The following is a 14,148-nucleotide window of genomic DNA, read 5'->3' on the forward strand; positions in this document are numbered from 1 at the left end:
GGCAGCGGAGTCTGCGCAGCCAGGGGCTGGAACGGCGTCCGGCTCCCGGGGCGCAGGGCAGGGAGGGTAGTGTGTGTTTTCTCTCGTCTCTTAATATACAAACACTGTCAGCACATTCGCATATATTAATTTATTAGTCTTGTCTTTTTGGTTAAACTCGAGGCACTGCTTTGGGAGAAGAGTGGAGGTTCAAAATTAAAAAAAAAAAATACTAGTGATTAGCCAGCAGCGTTGCCACATGCGGAGCGGGTGAGGCAGCGCCTCGGGGGGCCGGCGGGTCTCAGGCCACGTGGAGTGGAGGCCCGCACACCCCGGGGTGCTCCCCGCTCGCCTCCCGCCCGCAGCTCCCGGATGCAGCCAGGGTGAGGGCAAGGGCAAGAGCAGCTGCCTCCACAGCGCCCTGGGGACCCCCGGCGTATCTGCGCCCGAAGCTCGAGGAGGAGTAGGATGAGGAAGAGAAGGTCATGGAGAAGCCGGAGCTGGTGGCATCGAAGCTGCCGCGCCGGGAGCCCGAGCGGGAGCCGGTGCGGGAGCCCGAGCGGGACCCGGAGGTGGAGCCGGCGCTGCTGACGTTGTAGGGGCTGTAGTAGCCCTTGCTGGACTGGGAGGAGGCCTCCAGCAGCCGCAGGCCGGTCCCGTCCTCGATCATGCTCCGGTCCATGGCGTCCTTGTAGGAGATCTTGAGCTTGGTCTTGGGGCAGGTGAGGTACTTGGAGTAGGTGTTGACGTCCCGCAGCTTCTGGGCGGTGCGCGCGTCGATGGTGCCCTTCTGCAGCGCCTCGTCCAGGGAGACGCGGCCCGGGGCGTCGGGCTCGATCAGGCCCCCCGTCAGGTACTGCACCTCCAGGAACCGCTGCCCGGCCTCGTAGTACAGCCAGCCCTTCTTCAGCGCCTGCGCCGCCGACATCTTCGTCTTGGTCCGCGGGTCCTCGAAGCCGTAGAAGGCCTTCTGCGCCAGGTTGATGCGGTCCACCATGATCTTGTCGACCAGGCCCTTGCTGACGGCGTCGGCGACGGAGCACTTGTCGCCGGTGCTGGGGTCGATGATGCCCCCGGTGCAGGCCTGGGCCTCCAGCAGCCGCTGCCCCGTGATGTTGTCCACCAGGTTGCGGCGCATGGCCTCGGTGATGGACACCTTCTCGAGGGTGTCCGTGTCCAGGATGCCCGCCACCGGCCCGGTCTCCTCGGTCGGGTCAGTCCACATGGAGATCTGGGTCCGTGTCAGGGCCGGGCTGACGGTGTAGGAGGAGGAGGATCCCACCGAGGACGACCGCGACCGGAAGCCGCCCATGTTGCCGGAGAGCATGTCGGCGAACTCGGTGATGGAGAGGGTGCCCGAGCGGTACTGGTCCAGGGCTGACTGGTCGATCAGGCCCTTGCCGATGGCGTCGTCGATGTCGTACTGGCGCCCCGAGCGCCTGTCGATGATCATTGACTTCACCACGCCGTCGGAGGACGAGGTGGTGATCTCTTCCCACTCACACTCCTGCTCCGACAGCTCCAGGTAGGTCTGGTGGTCGATGAGGCCCTTGCGATAGGCTTCGTAGACGGACATCTCCTTGCCCGTCTCCGGGTCAACGATCACCACCCGGCGCTTGCGGACGGAGGACTTGGAAGAAGTCTTCCTCTCCCGCTTCTTCTCCTTCAGGGGCAGGAGGCAGAGGCCGGTCTCCGGGTCCGTGATGCACCGCTCCATGAGCTGCAGGTAGGTGAGGTTCTCCTCCGTGTTGGGGTCGAAGAAGCCCTTGGTGTCGTCGCTGGGGTCCAGCAGGATCTCGTTCATCTCCTCGTCGAAGAGGCCCCTCTTGTAGGCCACCTCCACGGGCAGGCGGTGGCTCTCCTCGGGGTCGATGATGCCTCCCGTGGCGATCTGCGCCTCCAGCAAGCGGATCCCGTGGTCCTTCAGGATCAGGCCCTTCTTCATGGCCTGGAAGAGGGAGATGAGCTTTCCGGTGTAGGGGTCCCGGTAGCCGGTGACGGCCCTCTCGGCAGAGAGCAGCTTGTCCTTGAACTCGGGGCCCACGATGCCCATCCGCACGGCCTCCTCCACCGTCAGCTTGAGGCCCTTGATGGGGTCGATCACGTAGCCCGTGGCCGCCTGCGCCTCCAGGAGCTCGAAGGCCGTGCCGGGCCGGATGATCCCCTTCTTCATGGCCTGGTAGACGGACAGACGCTCCTTCGTGGAGTCCACAAAGACGCCGGCGATGCAGCTGGTGCCCTCCAGGAACTTCTTGAGGTTCTTGGAGACCTCCTCGACGGAGGTGAGGCCCTCCTGGAGGCGCTGGGCCGTGGCCTCGTCCATCACCTGCGAGCGGACGAGCTCCTCCACGGTGATCTGCTTGCGCAGCCCCCGGAAGGTGAGTTTCCGCGTGTCGCAGAGCGGGAGCAGGAGGAGCCTGGAGTTCTCGTCCTTCCGGCAGCGCTTCAGCAGCTGCGTGTAGCTGAGCTTCTCGTCCGTGGAGGGGTCCACGTAGCTGCGCACCTCGCTGGGCTCCGAGAGCATGTCGTGCGTCTCCTTGTTGATGAAGCCCCGCTGGTAGGCCACCTCCAGGGGCAGGTGGAAGCCCAGGTGCGGGTCGATGACGCCGCCGGTGGCGATCTGGGCGTCCAGGAGCTTGAGGGCCTCTTCGCTGGGGATGAGGTCCTTCTTCATGGCCTGGAAGAGGGAAATCTTCTGCTCGCTGTAGGGATCTCTGTAGCCGGTCACAGCTCGCTCCGCGGACAGGAGCCGGTCGTGGATCTCGGGCCCCACCACGCCCTTCCTGACCGCCTCGTCGACCGTCAGCATCTCGTTCTTCGTGGGGTCGATCATGAAGCCGGTGGCTGCCTGGGCCTCCAGGAGGGAGCGGGCCACCTCGGAGTTGATCAGTCCTTTCTTCAGCGCCTGGTAGATGCTGAGCGTCTGCTTGGAGGAGGGGATGTAGATGCCGGCCACGCAGCCTGACCCGTAGAGGTACTTCCAGACAGTCTCCACCTCCAGCAGCTCCCGGAAGGTCTTGGAGCCCTGCTTCAGCATGTTGTAGATGTCCTGAGAGATGATCTTGGCCTCGTAGAGCTCCTCGGCCGTGATGCGGCGCCGGACGTAGTCGTAGGACGTGAGGTTCTGCTGCCGGATGATCTCGGTCTTCTCGATGATCTCGATGATGATGATGATCATGCGCTCCTTGGACACGCGGCCCGACTGGAACTCCTCCATGAGATGCTTCCGCTGCTCCTCGGGCAGCAGGTCCGAGTGCATGATCTCCCACAGCGACATGGAGGAGCCCGCCCGGCTGCCCACGGGGATGTCCACCTGCGTCTCCTCGAACACCTTCCGCGTCTCTGCCTCCGTGTAAACCTGGGTGGTCTCCACCACTTTCGGCTTCTCGGGCTCCCGCAGGGGCAGCAGGTACAGGCCCGTCTCGGGGTCCTCGATGCACCTCTCCTTCAGCTGCAGGTAGGTCAGGTTCTCCTGAGTGTTGGGGTCGAAGAAGCCCTTGGTGTCATCAGTGGGGTCGGACAGGACCTGGTTCATCTCCTGGTCGAAGTAGCCGCGTTTGTAGGCCACCTCCACGGGCAGGCGGTGGCTGTGCACGGGGTCGATGATGCCGCCGGTGGCGATCTGGGCCTCGAGCAGGCGGATGCCGTGGTCCCTGACGATGAGCCCCTTCTTCATGGCCTGGAAGAGCGAGATGGTGTCGCCCGAGTAGGGGTCCTTGTAGCCGGTGACGGCCTTCTCAGCTGACAGCAGCTTCTCGTGCAGCTCAGGCCCGACGACGCCAGCCTTCACTGCCTCGTTGACGTACAGCTTACGGTTCTTCACGGGGTCGATCAAGAACCCAGTGGCCGCCTGGGCCTCCAGGAGGACCACGGCGGTGCCGGGCGTCAGCAGGTTCCTCTTCATGGCCTCGTAGATGTTCAGCTTCTCCTTGGTGGCCTCCACGTAGACGCCAGCGATGCAGTCGCTGCCGTGCAGGAACCTCCTCACCGCGTCTGTCTCGGAGAGGTCCTTCACCGTCTTCTTGCCTTCCTTGAGCTGCTCGTACTGGGCTTTGCTGATGATGCGGGACTCCAGCAGCTCGCTGGCCGGCACCGGCGCCCGCAGGCCGCTGAACGTCAGCTTCTCCTGCTTCTTGGTCTCCGCCTCCTCGATGATTGTGATCACGATCTTGATGATCTTCTCGATGGTCACCTTGCCGGTCTTGTACTGCCGGAGGAGCTCCCGCCTGTGCTCCTCCGTGAAGTACTCGGAGTGGATCAGGTCCCAGATGGTCATCGTCCGGCCCTTCATGCTGCCCACCGGGACCTCTATGGTGGTCTTGTCGAAGCACTCCCTGGCCTGGCTGTCGGTGTAGACCTCCTCCTGCTGCGACTGGATGGCCTCGTCGGACAGGGGCAGCAAGCACAGGCCGGTCTGCTTGTCACGGTGGCAGCTCTTCTGCAGCTGGGCGTAGGTGAGGTGTTCCTGGGTGTTGGGGCAGTAGAAAGCCTTGGCGTCGTCTCGGAGCTCGGCCAGAGCCTCGTTTATCTCCGGGTCGAAGTAGCCGCGCTTGTAGGCGACCTCAAGTGGGAGCCGGTGGCTGTTGACGGGGTCGATGATGCCACCGGTGGCGAGCTGGACGTCCAGCAGCCGGAGCCCGGTGTCGCTGGGGATGAGGCCCTTCTTGAGCGCTTGGTAGAGGGAAACCGTCTGGCCTGTGTAGGGATCCTTGTAGCCGGTCACCGCCTTCTCCGCCGACAGCAGCTTCTCGTGGAACTCCGGCCCCACCACCTCAGCCTTCACCGCCTCGTCCACAGAGAAGAGCTTGTTCCCCACGGGGTCAATGATGTAGCCGGTGGCAGCCTGTGCCTCCAGCAGGGAGAGGGCAACCTCTGGCTTCAGCAGGTTTCTCTTCAGGGCCTCGTAGAAGGTGAGCTTCTGGCCCGTCGACTCCACCAGGACGCCGGCGATGGCATCCGTGCCCTTCAGGTACTGCCGCACAGACTCCATCTCCGCCACGTCTCTCACGGATTTCTTGCCCTGGTGCAGCTGGTTGTAGAGGTCCTTGTTGATGATCTTGCTCTCCAGCAGCTCGGCAGCGGGCACGGGCGCCCGCAGGCCCTCGAAGCACATCTGGCTCTTTTTCTCGCTTTCCTCCACAACCGTGATGATGATCTTGATGATCTTCTCCACCGTGATCTTGCCAGTCCTGTACTGCTGGATCAGGTCCCGCCTTTGGTCCTCGGTGAAGTATTCGGAGTTGATGAGCTCCCAGATGGTCATCGTCTTCCCTTGGAACTTGCCAAACGGTGCTGTCACCGTGGCCTTCTTGAAGACGTCCTTGGCTTCCTTGTCAGTGTAGACCAGCTGCTCCCTCGCTTTGGCCGCCTGGTCAGTGAGCGGCAGGAGACACAGCCCCGTGTCCGGGTCAGTCACGCACCGCTCCATGAGCTGCAGGTAGGTCAGGTTCTCCTGAGTGTTGGGGTCGAAGAAGCCCTTGGTGTCATCAGTGGGGTCAGACAGGACCTGGTTCATCTCCTCGTCGAAGTAGCCGCGTTTGTAGGCCGCCTCCACGGGCAGGCGGTGGCTGTGCACGGGGTCGATGATGCCGCCGGTGGCGATCTGGGCCTCCAGCAGGCGGATGCCGTGGTCCCTGACGATGAGGTCCTTCGTCATGGCCTGGAAGAGGGAGATCTTGTCGCCCGTGTACGGATCCTTGTAGCCGGTGACGGCCCTCTCAGCCGACAGCATCTTGTTGTGCAGCTCCGGCCCAATCACGCCCTCTCGCACCGCCTCGTTCACCGAGAGCCTCACGTTCCGCACGGGATCGATGATGAAGCCGGAGGCAGCCTGAGCCTCCAGGAGCACCAGCGCCGTGCCCGGGCTGAGCAGCTTCTTCTTCATGGCCTCGTAGATGCTCATCTTCTGGTTGGTGGGTTTGATCAGCAAACCGGCGATGCTGCTCTTGCCCTGCAGGTATTTCTTGATGTCCTCCCTCTGCGAGAGCTCGCCCACGCTCACAACTCCCTTCGACAACTTGTCCAGGTTCTCTCTGCTCAGAATGCCGGCCTCAGCCAGCTTCTCTGCCGACACCTTCTGCCGGATGCCGTCGAAGGCGAACTCCGGCTCCCCGTTCTGCGCCAAGCCGTCCATCGCGTCCCGGCCGTTGGGCACGGCCTTGATGTCCAGCAGCTGCGTCGTCGTGACCGCGGCCTCCCCGGGCAGGTCGTCCGTCTGGATCATGATCTCCCGTCTCTGGGCCAGGGCGGCCTTGTACTCCTCCTGCATCTGCTCGAGCCTCTCCCTCAGCTTCTTGTTCTCCTCTTCCAAAAGTTTCTCCTGCTGCTGCCGCTGCCTCTCCAGCTGCTGCAGCTCCTCCTGCTTGTGCCGGACATTCTCCTCAGCTTCTTTTTGATGCTTCTTGGCTTCATCCAACATGGCTTTCAACTGCTGCTTCTCCTGCTCCATCTCCTGCTGCTGCCTCTCCTGCTCTGCCTTCAGGTTCTGGGCTTTGTTCACCTCGTCCTTAAAGAGCTTCTCCAGCTTCGATTTCTCCTCCTCAATGAACTTCTCCTTCTGCAGCAGGGCATCCTTCTCCGTCAGGAAGCTCTGCTGGAGGAGCTGTGTCTCCTGACGGAGCTGAGCCTGCTGGGCCACCTGCATCTGGGGTGGGAGAGAGGACAGTGTGGTCAGACACCTGGGAGGGCAGTGGGGAGGACTGAGGGTGGGGGCAATGGGGCATGGGCAGCAGGGGTGGCACCGGGGAACACAGAGTCACCCACGCACTCCGCTATGTTGGGTAAGAGTTAAAGAGCAGAGCCGGGGTTAGGGAGCCACACACACAACACGGGGCAGGACAAACAGGGGGAGGACACGAGGGATCCTCCAGCACTGAGGCTGGGAACTGGGCACAGAGAGGAACACGGCAGGACACAGCACAGGGCTGAAGAGCCGGCCCGGGGGGTGGGGATCCCCCCTCCACAGCAGGAGATGGGCTGGGGGGGGTCCTGCTCCAACACTGTCTGTGGGGTTTGCTTCAGCATCCCCGACTGAAGGTCATCCTTGACCTGCACAGGGGGTCCTGCCCCACCATCCCCAGTGACGGTCCCTGGGGACCCGGCCAGGGATGGTGTGGGGTGGCTGGGGAGAGGGAGATCCTCCCTGCGTACCACCACTGCTAAGGGGGACCCACAGCCCAGTACCTCCTCTGCCTTCTGCTGCAGCAGCGCCGCCTCCTGCTTCAGCTTCTCCTTCTCCTTCTCCAGGTCGGCGATGGCCTTCCGCAGCTTCTCTGCGTCCTCGTCGCTCTGGTGCCGCTGGATCTCCAGGGTCTGCACCAGCGTCATCTTCTCCTGCGTGGCCAGCTCGGTCTCGTGCAGCCTCTCGCTGATCTCCTCTGCCTGCTTCTTGAACCGCTTGGCTTCCTCCTCAGCCTTGGCCTGGGCCATGCTCATCTCCGCCACCTGCACCTTGAGGCGCTCGGCCTCGGCCGTGATGTCCAGCTGCCGCCGGCGCTCGGCCTCCAGGGTCTTCTGGAAGCCCTCGGTCTCCTCGGCCAGGCGCTGCTGCATCTGCTCCTTGTCCTCCTGCAGCCGCTTGGCGTGTTCCTGCGCCAGGTCCTTCTGCTTCTGCAGCACCTCGGCCTCGGCCCGCAGCCGGGTGGCCTCCTGCACCGCCTGCATCTTCTCCTTCAGCATCTTCTCCGCCAGCGCCCGCTGCTGCGCCAGGTCGTCCTCAGCCAGCTGCCGCATGCGGGCGGCCTCCTGCGCCTCCACGCTCAGCCGGGCCACCTCCTCCGCCACCTGCTTCATCTTCTCGGCCTCCTCCGCCAGGAACTTCTGCGTGTTGTCCTTGTCCTTGAGGATCAGCGCCTTGTTCTCCTCCTCGATCCGGCTCTTCAGCTTGGCCAGCTCCTCCATCTGCACCCGGACCTTGAAGAGCTCCTCCTCCACCTGGGCCTTCTGCCGGACGGCGTCCGTCACCTCCTCCTTCAGCCGCTGCAGCTCCTCGTCCAGGATGCCCTTCTGATGGTCCGTCTCGTCCAGCTGCAGCTTCACCTTGGTCAGCTCCTGCTCCACCTGCGCCTTCTGCCGCAGCGTCTGCTCGGCGAACTTCTTGTGCTTCTCCATCTCGGCGTCGGCCAGCTGCTTCTGCCGCAGGGCCGCCTGCTCCGCCTGCGCCCGCTTCGCCGCCTCCAGCTCGGCCTCCTTCCGCAGCTTCTCCGCGTCCGCCTGCGCCTGCGCCTTGGCCTGCGCCTCCTCCTCCGCCCGCTGCTTCAGCCGCTCGGCCTCCTCCACGCGCTGCCGGGACAGGCTGGCGTCCTGCTCGGCCTTGCCGCGGGCAAACTCGGCCTCCTCGGCCGCCCGCCGGGCCCGTTCGGCCTCCTCGCGCAGCCGGTCCAGGAGGCTCTGCTCCTGCTGCCGCGTCTGCAGCAGCTCCTGCTCCTTCTGCTGCACGGCGGCCAGGTGGGCCTTCTCCTCCGCCGCGATCCGCTTCTGCGCCGCCTCCCGCGCCAGCTGGATCTGCCGCTCCGACTCCTTCTCGGCCAGCTCCTTCTGCCGCCGCGCCTCTTCCACCATGGCCCGCAGCCGCTCCACCTCCTCCAGGGCCAGCCGCCGCTGCCGCCCGGCCTCCTCCTCGGCCGCCAGGATGGCCTGGACCTTCTCCTCGGCCTCGCGCCGCCGGCCCTCCTCCTCCAGCGCCAGCGCCCGCTGCCTCTCGGCCTCCCGCTCCGCCTGCTCCCGGCTGCGCTGCACCTCCTCCGCCTCCCCGCGGATGCGGTTCAGCTCCCGCTCCAGCTCGCTCTTCCCGGCCGAGGCCCTCTCGAAGCTGGCCTTGAGGACGCGGATCTCCTCCTCCACCTGCCGCCGCTGCCGCAGCGTGTCCTCCACCAGCCCCTTCTGCCGCTCCAGCTCGCTCTCGGAGGAGCGCTTCAGCAGGGCGATCTTCTCCTCGATGTCCTGCTTGTGCTGGGCCGCCTGCTCCTCCAGCAGCTTGCGCTGGTAGGCCTCGTCCTCCGCCAGCCGCCGCAGGCGCTCGTTCTCCGCCTCCTTCTCCTTCAGCGCGATCTCCGCCTCCGCCTTCAGCCGCGAGGCCTCGTTGATGGCCGCCAGCTTCTCCTTCAGGATGCGCTCGGCCTCGGCCCGCTGCCGGCCGGCCTCTTCCTCCGCCAGCTGCCGCTGCCGCTTGGCTTCCTCGGAGAGGGCACGCAGGCGGGCGGCCTCCTCGGCCAGCTCCCGCAGCTTGCTGGCCTCCGCCTCCAGCCGCTGCTTCGACTTCTCGCTGCTGGAGCGCGACTCCTCCTCCGTCTTGGCCTTGCTCTCCAGCAGAACCTCCATCTCGGCCCGCAGCTTGGCCAGCTCCTCCTCCAGCTCCTTCCTCCTCTGGATGGCCTCGTTCACCTCGCTCTTCAGCCGCGAGAGCTCCTCCTCCAGGAGCAGGCGCTGCTGCTCCCCGTTCTCCATCTCCGCCTTCAGCCGGATCAGCTCCTGCTCCGCCGCCAGCTTCTGCTGGGCCGTGCCCTCCGCCAGCTCCCGCTGCTTCTCCAGTTCCTCCTCCGCCAGCTCCTTCTGCCGCAGGGCCGCCTCCTCCGCCTTGGCGCGCTTGCGGGCCTCGCGCTCCGCGTCCTCCTTCTGCTTCTCGGCCTCCTCCTGCGCCAGCGACTTCTTGTGGGCCACCTCCTCGGCCTGCAGCCGCAGGCGCAGCGCCTCGTTGGCCTTCTGCCGCCAGTGCTCCAGCTCCTTCTCGGCCTCTTCCCGCGAGCGCTCGGCCTCCAGCTGCTGCCTCTTCAGCCGCTCGGCCTCCTCCTGCAGCTGGGCCACCGCGTCGTGCTCCTGCCGCAGCGACAGCTCCAGCTGCGCCGTCTTCTCGGCGAAGGAGAGCCGCTTGCTCTGCAGCTCGGCCTCGGCGCTGCGCTGGGCCACCTCCTGGGCCACCTGGATCTGCCGCTCCTTCTCGGCCTCCGCCTGCCGCATGCGCCGCTCGGCCTCCTCCGCCTGCAGCCGCAGCTGCTCCAGGTCCGCCACCGCCTTCTGCTTCTCCCGCGCCGCCTCGCGCTCGGCCTGCACCTTGCGCTTCAGCTCCTCCTCCGCCTCCCGCTTCTTCTGGCTCTCCTCCTTCACCTGCCGGCGCAGGCGCTCGGCCTCCTCCTGCGCCTGCCGCTTCTGCCGCTCGGCCTCCTCGGCGCGCGCCCGCAGCTCCTGCAGCTCCGTCTCGGCACCCTCCCGCTGCCTCTCGGTGCTCTCCAGCTGCAGGCGGATGAGGCGGATCTCCTCCTCAACCTTCTTGCGGTTGTACTCGGCCTCCTCGATCAGCTTCACCTTGGACTTGATCTGGTGGTCCGAGTTCTGCCGCAGCTGCATCAGCTCCTGCTGGATGTTCTGCTTCTGCTGCTCGGCGTCCACGGCCACCACCTCCCGCCGGGTGACCTCCTCCTGCATGCGGAGCTGCAGCTCCCGCGCCTCCGCCTCCGCCTGCGCCTTGGCTTTGGCGTGGGCCTCGGCCAGCTGCCGCTGCTTCTCCAGCTGCGCCTCCACCTCCGCCAGCCGCTTCCTCTCCTCCTCCTTCAGCTTCTCGGCGGCTTTCTGGAGGGGAAAGAGGGTGCAGGGGACAGAGAGGGGGAGAGAGAGACAAATCACAAAGGGGTGCGGTCGCGCCGCGGCGTCGACGCCGGCCAAGCCACGCGCCGCCGAGCCGGCGGGGAGCTGGAGGATGCGCGTGGAAGGGCTTCGGCCCCCGGGCCGCCCCGCGAGCCAGCGGCAGTGACACCAGCTTCCAGAAGACACACGGCAGGACAGGGGACACGCAACAGTGCAGGCAGACAGGCGACAGGAGCCAGACAGCAGCGCGGGGAGCGGGCGGCCACGTACCGGAGAGAAGGGACAGAGCGCGAGCGGAGCCCAAGCGTTGGAGACAGATGCGAGAGCGTGCACACCACCACCATCACTCCTTGTGTGAAGGGGCCAGCACAGACAGCCCCTTCCGTGGGCAAAGAAGAGAGACGGCCCGAGCGCCAAGAGCAGGAGAGAGAGGGGAGCCGTGCGAGGGCGATGCCAACTGAGGTTTCCCTGCTGGGAAAGCCTCGACGATGGAGAGAGCAATCCAGCCGGTCCGAACCCCTTCCAGGCGCGAGCGCAGCGCTCACACCGCATGCACCACGAGAGAGGCAGCCGCACGCTCCGCAGGGCCCGGGCACAGCCAGCACTCATGCAAAGGGAGCCGGATCCCTGCGCCAGACCCCCGATCCCAGGAGCAGCACGGAGGCTGAGGAGGGACAGGGGAAGACGAGGCGAGCTATGGAGAAGGCAGGGGGTGCCGCGGGGAGGGGGGGCATGCGCAGAGTGAGTACCTGGTGCAGGGCTGCCAGAGTCATCCTGGTTTTTTTACCCTCCATTAGATCCCCACCAACACAAACATCCCCAAAGAAAAAGCACCGGCAAAGCGGCTCCGAGGGCAGAAACCAAGAGTTAGAGAGGTTACCCTGCGCCAGACCCCGCGGGCCGGCGCCCAGCACAGCGGCATGCGCAGGCGGGTGCTGACTGCACTACGTGTATCTGGGAAGTGCCTCCTACCACCAGTCACATCAGAGCCCCCGGTGCCCAGAGACCCCTCCGCACCCGGAGCCAGTGGCCTCACTCCCGGGAGCCCAGCAGGGAGAAGAGTTAGAGGCTGTGACCCAGTGTTAGTGATGGGGCCGGAGTCACAGCCATGGGCCAGTGCCAGCGAGGGGTTGGGGCCAGAGTCACAGCCATGGGCCAGCGTTAGTGATGGGGTCAGAGTCACAGCCATGGGCCAGTGCCAGTGATGGGGTTGGGGCCGGAGCCACAGCTGTGGGCCAGTGTTAGTGATGGGGCCAGAGTCACAGCCCTGGGCCAGCATTATTGACAGGTCCACGGCTGGAGTCACGGCCATGGGTCAGTGTTAGTGATCAGGGCTGGGGCCGGAGTCACAGCCCTGGGCCAGTGATAGTAATGGGGCCAGGGCTGGAGTCAAAGCCGTGGGCCAGCGTCAGTGATGGGGCTGGTGCCAGAGTTATGGCCGTGGGCCAGTGTTAGTGATGGGTCCAGGGCCAGAGTCACAGCCACGGGCTGGTGTTAGTGATGAGGCTGGAGCCAGAGCCACAGCCAAGGGCCAGTATAAGTGGTGGGTCCAGGGCCAGAGCCACAGCCACGGGCTGGTGTTAGTGACGGGGCCAGAGCCCCCGTGAACCGCGCTCCCTGCGGTCACACAGCTGGCTGTGCTGCCCCGTGCCGCCCCTACCTCCTCCTCCTCCAGCCGCCGCAGCGTCTCGGTGATGAACTTGATGTACTGGGTGGTGAGCGTGGTCAGCTCGCTGTACTGCGTCCGCAGGTCCACGTACTGCAGAGACACGGGGTCAGAGGGAGGGAGGGGAGCACACCCACGGCCCCCCTGGTCCCTCGGCCATGGTGGGGCCAGACGGAGGTGAGTCTGCACAGCATCACCCCAGGCCCACCCCTTCATGATCAGCCACACTTTGGGGACCGTGGGGCACCCCGGGCCCACAGCAGTGGGACCCTCCTCACCTCCTGGATGATGCTGTCGGACGCCGACTGCACTTTGGGCTTCTTAGCCGGCGATGCCATCGGCTCCACCTGCGCCTTGAAGCTCACGAGCTGCAGCTCATAGTCCTGCCAGGGAGAGGGTGCTCAGCTGGTGAGACCCCCAGCCCTGGCACTGTCCCCCTCCAGCCCCCCTCCAGCCCCGGCCCCCCGGGCAGCAGGCGCACCTTGATGGCATCGATGTATTGCTTGGCATAGCGCTGGCACTCCTCCACCTTCTCCTTGTGCTGCTCACACTCCTCCAGCAGTTTCTGGGGAGACGTGTGAGGGTGAGCCCAGGCGCCCCACGGCCACCTGAGAGCACCCCCAGCCACGCCACAGCTGGGAATGGCCAGGAGCACCCCTCACCCTGCTGGGGATGGCCAGGAGCACCCCTCACCCTGCTGGGGATGGCCAGGAGCACCCCTCGCCCTGCTGGGGATGGCCAAGAGCACCCCTCGCCCTGACACAGCCAGGGACAGACAAGAGCACCCCTCGTCCCACCATGGCCACTCAAGAGCCCTCCCCACCCCAGCGGGGACAGCTGAGAGCACCCCTGGCCCCATTGGGGCCGGGTATGACCAGGAGCACCCCTTGCCCTGCCAGGTATGGCCAGGTACACACCCTGCCCCACCAGGGATGGCCGGGCACACCCCTCATCCCGCCGGGGATGACCAGGAGCACCCCCTTGCCCCACAGCAGCCAGGGATGGCCGGGCACACCCCTCATCCCGCCGGGGATGACCAGGAGCACCCCTTGCCCCACAACAGCCAGGGACGGCTGGTTGCACCCCTCATCCCACTGGGGATGACCAGGAGTAACCCTTTGCCCTGCCAGATATGGCCAGGCACACACCCTGCCCCACCAGGGATGGCCGGGCACACCCCTCATCCCGCTGGGGAAGACCAGGAGCACCCCTTTGCCCCACAGCAGCCAGGGATGGCCGGGCACACCCCTCCGCTGGCTCTACCTTCTCCTGCAGGAGCTGCTCGCGCACGGTCTGGCTGTCGGTGATGGGCACGGCCTGGATGCCCTCCTGGCGCTGCCGGGCGTCGCGGATCCACTGGCGCAGGGCGTCGGCGCTCTGCCGGTAGTAGCGCAGCTGGCGGCCCAGCTGGTCCAGCTCTCGCTGGCGCAGGTCGGCCTGGCCCAGCACGGCCTGCCAGCGCTCCAGCAGCTGCTGCACCCGCTCCCGGTACCGCTCCAGGTCCACGTCCCGCTCGCTGTGGCCGCGGACCATCCGCTCGTTGACGTCCTTGGCCTTGCCGAGGTCGGTCTCCAGGGTGCTGAAGAAGGGCTGGTGCCCCTCGGCCTGTGCCCGCAGCCGCTGTGGCGGACGGGCAGGGGTCAGTGCCGGCCCCAGCTCCCCCCCCAGCTCCCCCCTGGCACTCCCTTGAACCCCCCATGGTACCTTCAGCTCGGCCTTGCTGGCCTCCAGCTCGGCCAGGTCGGCCGGCACCGCCTGCACGTCCTTCAGCTGCTCCTCGTACTTGCGGAGCAGCTCCTCAGCCCCCTGCGTGCTCCGGATCACCAGCCCGATGGTCTTCAGCCTGTGGCGGCGGGAGGGATCAGCCGGGAAGCAGGGTTGGTCAGCCAGGGGCAGGGCAGGAGTGGGATGGCAGTGGGACAGGA

General features: G+C 65.9%; 1 protein-coding gene across 2 annotated transcripts in view; it reads right to left on the bottom strand.

Annotated features, from left to right (window-relative positions):
• Positions 1 to 115: 115 nt before the first annotated feature.
• The window catches only part of PLEC (plectin), a 19,203-nt gene continuing 5,170 nt past the window's right edge, over positions 116 to 14,148 (bottom strand). The window contains exons 8-15 of one of the 2 annotated variants that reach the window (XM_027703453.1): positions 13,928 to 14,066; positions 13,487 to 13,843; positions 12,705 to 12,788; positions 12,502 to 12,606; positions 12,218 to 12,316; positions 11,307 to 11,402; positions 7,162 to 10,542; positions 116 to 6,622 (exon numbers count right to left, since the gene is read on the bottom strand). In XM_027703453.1, coding sequence (XP_027559254.1) covers positions 281 to 6,622; positions 7,162 to 10,542; positions 11,307 to 11,402; positions 12,218 to 12,316; positions 12,502 to 12,606; positions 12,705 to 12,788; positions 13,487 to 13,843; positions 13,928 to 14,066 — 10,603 coding nt within the window. In that variant the 3' untranslated portion in view covers positions 116 to 280. The remainder of the gene's footprint in view (positions 6,623 to 7,161; positions 10,543 to 11,306; positions 11,403 to 12,217; positions 12,317 to 12,501; positions 12,607 to 12,704; positions 12,789 to 13,486; positions 13,844 to 13,927; positions 14,067 to 14,148) is intronic. The other variant, XM_027703454.1, reaches the window with a different exon arrangement.

The sequence above is a fragment of the Neopelma chrysocephalum genome, unplaced genomic scaffold, assembly GCF_003984885.1.
Source record: "Neopelma chrysocephalum unplaced genomic scaffold, ASM398488v2 Primary Assembly neopelma1_228, whole genome shotgun sequence".
In the NCBI taxonomy this organism is placed as follows: Eukaryota; Metazoa; Chordata; class Aves; order Passeriformes; family Pipridae; genus Neopelma; species Neopelma chrysocephalum.